Source organism: Lagopus leucura, unplaced genomic scaffold, assembly GCF_019238085.1.
Source record: "Lagopus leucura isolate 7727_CA_CO unplaced genomic scaffold, USGS_WTPT01 Super-Scaffold_739, whole genome shotgun sequence".
Classification (NCBI taxonomy): Eukaryota; Metazoa; Chordata; class Aves; order Galliformes; family Phasianidae; genus Lagopus; species Lagopus leucura.
The window spans coordinates 8,524,559-8,527,925 of NW_024962255.1; the positions used below are offsets into that span (position 1 = coordinate 8,524,559).

At 61.2% G+C, this 3,367-nt stretch overlaps 1 protein-coding gene across 1 annotated transcript; it reads left to right on the forward strand.

The window, feature by feature from the left end:
• The first annotated feature begins 472 nt into the window (after positions 1 to 472).
• ADO (2-aminoethanethiol dioxygenase) lies at positions 473 to 1,207 on the forward strand. Its single transcript, XM_042863365.1, has one exon. The coding sequence runs from the start codon at positions 491 to 493 to the stop codon at positions 1,205 to 1,207; it is 717 nt and encodes a 238-aa protein (XP_042719299.1). The 5' UTR covers positions 473 to 490.
• Positions 1,208 to 3,367: the final 2,160 nt, after the last annotated feature.

The following is a 3,367-nucleotide window of genomic DNA, read 5'->3' on the forward strand; positions in this document are numbered from 1 at the left end:
GCCGCCTTCGTGCTGCCGGGAGCCGCGGCGCACGGAGCTCCCGCAGAGATCGGGCCGCCCCTCAGCGCCCCGCGCACCCCCGCCCCAAGATGGCGGCCGCCCCTCACACCGCCTCCCGACCCCGCGGCCCCTCGCGCGCCGCCGGCGGAGCGCGGCCTCGGGCGGAGCCGCCCCCTCCCGCCGGCGCCGCCGGGAGCCGTAGTCCTCCTCCCAGATCCGCCGCCCGCCTCCCCGTGCCCTCGCCGCCGCCGTGCCGGGACCACCCCCGAGCCGTCCGACGGGCGGCGGGCAGGAGCGCCGTGCGGCGCGGGAGCGGCGGAAGCGAAGGGCGGCGGACCGCGGGCGGAGGACTACGGGCCCCGTGGTGCACGGCGGCGCGGGCGCGCCTGCGCGTCGGGGCGGCCGCGGGAGGAAGCGGCGGGAGGAAGCGACGGGAGCGCCTGGCGCGGGCGGGCGCGCGGGGCCGGGCCGGAGCGGGCCGGGAGCCGCCATGCCCCGGGACAACATGGCCTCCCTGATCCAGCGGGTGGCGCGGCAGGCGCGCATCACCTTCCGCAGCCCCGCGGGGCCGGCCTTCGGGGAGAACCTGCACCGGCTGCAGCAGCTGCTGGACGAGGTGCGCGCCGAGGACCTGCACTTGGCGCCGCATGGGCCGGCTCCGGCGGCGGCAGGGTGCCCGCGGGCCGGCGCCGTGCCGCCCGTCAGCTATATGCACATCTGCGAGACCGAGAGCTTCAGCATGGGCGTGTTCCTGCTGCGCGGCGGCGCCTGCATCCCGCTGCACGACCACCCGGGGATGAACGGCATGCTGAAGGTGCTGTACGGCACTCTGCGCATCGCCTGCATGGACGCGCTGCCCGCCGCCGCCGCCCCGCCGCCGCCGCCCGCCCCGGGGCCGTGCCTGCGCGCCCTGCTGCGCTCCCGGCAACACTACACGCCCGCCTCGCCGCCCTGCCTGCTCTCGCCGCACAGCGACAACCTGCACCAGATCGACGCCGTGGACGGCCCCGCCGCCTTCCTCGACATCCTGGCGCCGCCCTACGACCCCGAGCACGGCCGGGACTGCCACTACTACCGCCTGCTGGAGGGGCCGCCGGCCGGCGCCGAGCCCGCGCTGCCCAGGGAGGTGTGGCTGCTGGAGACCGCGCCGGCCGCCGACTTCTGGTGCGGGGGAGAGCCCTACCCGGGGCCCCGCGTCTGCCCCTGAGGCGGCGCCCGCCGCGCGTCGGCCCTCGGGACCGGACGGAACGCTGCGGAGCGCCCGGCCGCGAGGGGAGGCGGGCGTCGGCGCGGGGAGCCCCGCCCGGCTCGTCCCGTCCGACCGCTCGAGGACGGCGCCCCGGGCCGCGGTTCGGCCCTCCGCTCCGATCGCGCCGCTCCCGCCGGGGGAAAGGCCGCCGGCACGGGCTGCTCGCAGGGCCGCGCGCCGAGGGCCGCTCGGGACAATAAAGTGACGATGTATTTATTTCTTGTGGCTGACGTGCGATGAAGGAGGAGTGGCGCGGTCCGGTTCTACTCGACTGAGCGTTCGGAAGAAAACCCAGTGCTCTGCGTGCGTCGCCGAGCTTCGGTCAAAGGGGGGGGGTCGGGCTCCAGCAGAGCGAATGCAATAAGAACCCTCCCGGAGCCGTAACCCCCACCCCCTCGCTGCTGGGAGCGCCGCACCGCCTTCCCGGCGGCTCCGGGCCGGGCTCCACTAAGAGATGTACCGAACTGGCAAAATCCCACCCCCGGGGCAACTCTTGGGGCGGGCAGCGCTCCGTGGATACACAGTGGTGTGCGTGGGGTGGGAGTGAAATGAGTTCCCCTCCTGAGGGACGGTGTCGGGTCCCGAATTACCATTTAACAGTTCTTCACTGCGTTCCGTATAAGATCCAGCTATTAGAACTGAAGTTATAGAGCATTCCTATGCATGTTCCCTCAGCCGGGAGGAGACTCACAGCTGCTAATTAACTGTGCTTGGGAGTTCTCATATAGCAGTGGTCGAGGGGAGTGGAAGCTGTGGGCATCTTTAGAGAAGACCGCTGCTGTCCCATGGATGCTGCTGTACAACACTACTCACTTGCCTGTAACCTATAGATATGTATATCCATCTGTACACACACCCTAGGTTCAGATAGGATTTGACCCGATAACTCTTCTCTAAAAGCGGTCTGTGTTTTTATATGGACAGGTGAACACTGAGCTTTGGAAGCCTTGTGGTTTCCCTCTTTATACTATTTATAAAGATTACTTTTTTGTAAGGCTTTTAAATAAACATAGTGTAGAAGAGACGCAGTGCATTTTGCCTTGCTGTGCTGTAAGCAGCCTTGAGATACAGCATGCCCTCAGCAGGGGATGTGATCTTTCTAACGGGAGAAACTTTTCTAGAGGTGATGTACCTGTTTGTGCTGCAGGGAATGGCCCGGTGCCTCTGATGGCAGAGCACGCCGTGCCACGGGCTCCAGCCTGGGTCACCGTGTGGGAATTTGAACACAAACCCACTTCCTAAGGGATGTTACCAGCCTGCTCCAGAAACTGTCCCACAACCAGCCTTTGTGTTTCTTTGTGTATTTATAAAAGCAGACTTGTTTTTCCTGTACGGTTGCTTGGACGGGTGAATTTTTAAGTGATTCTGATACAGCATCACTTTTTTAATTGGGCAGGAAGGGCTGTGGAAGAATGAATGTAAAACACCATCAGCGTCATGCATACACATATTAATGCTTTTGCAAGGAAAAATTGGTGGAAATTATTTTGCTCAATTTCCATTTATTCTTACAGCACTGTGGAGCGTCTGATGTTTCTGCAGTGGGCTTACCTGTTTTTCCTGGAATTCCCCTGCAGCTTAGCATTAGTTAATGTGCAACAATTCTCTATCAAGCGTAGTCATTAACTGTAATGCAGTGCCTCGGAATGGCACAGCCTGTGTTTCTCACTCGCTCCGGCACTAATGAAGACTGTCATCCTTTTCCAGAAGCCCACAGTGTGCTGCATGCAAACAGCAGTACTGGAAAAACAAACTGCAACAAAGAGCATTTCGGTTCTGTATCTCATCTCTCTATCCTCCCCTTAGGTCTCTCTTGTTGCTTTTTATTTTTTCTCCATGCTTAAGACCTAGTCAAGACATGTAATGGGATAGGATTTTAATGCACCTTTTCCACAGAGGACAGTGTGGTCCCTTACCCTGTAGAGTGCTGTTAACAATTGTGGCAAAACTTTTTTGTTTTTTTAAATAACGGCGTTAGCATCAAAGTATTGAAGTCATTGTGTCAGGAAAAAGAGAACCTGAGATGCATTAAAGAAAAGCCTCTTCTTGCTTATTCAATGATTGAAACTTAACTGCACGTGTTCTGGATATCTGTAAGCAGAAGGTTTGAGTCTAATA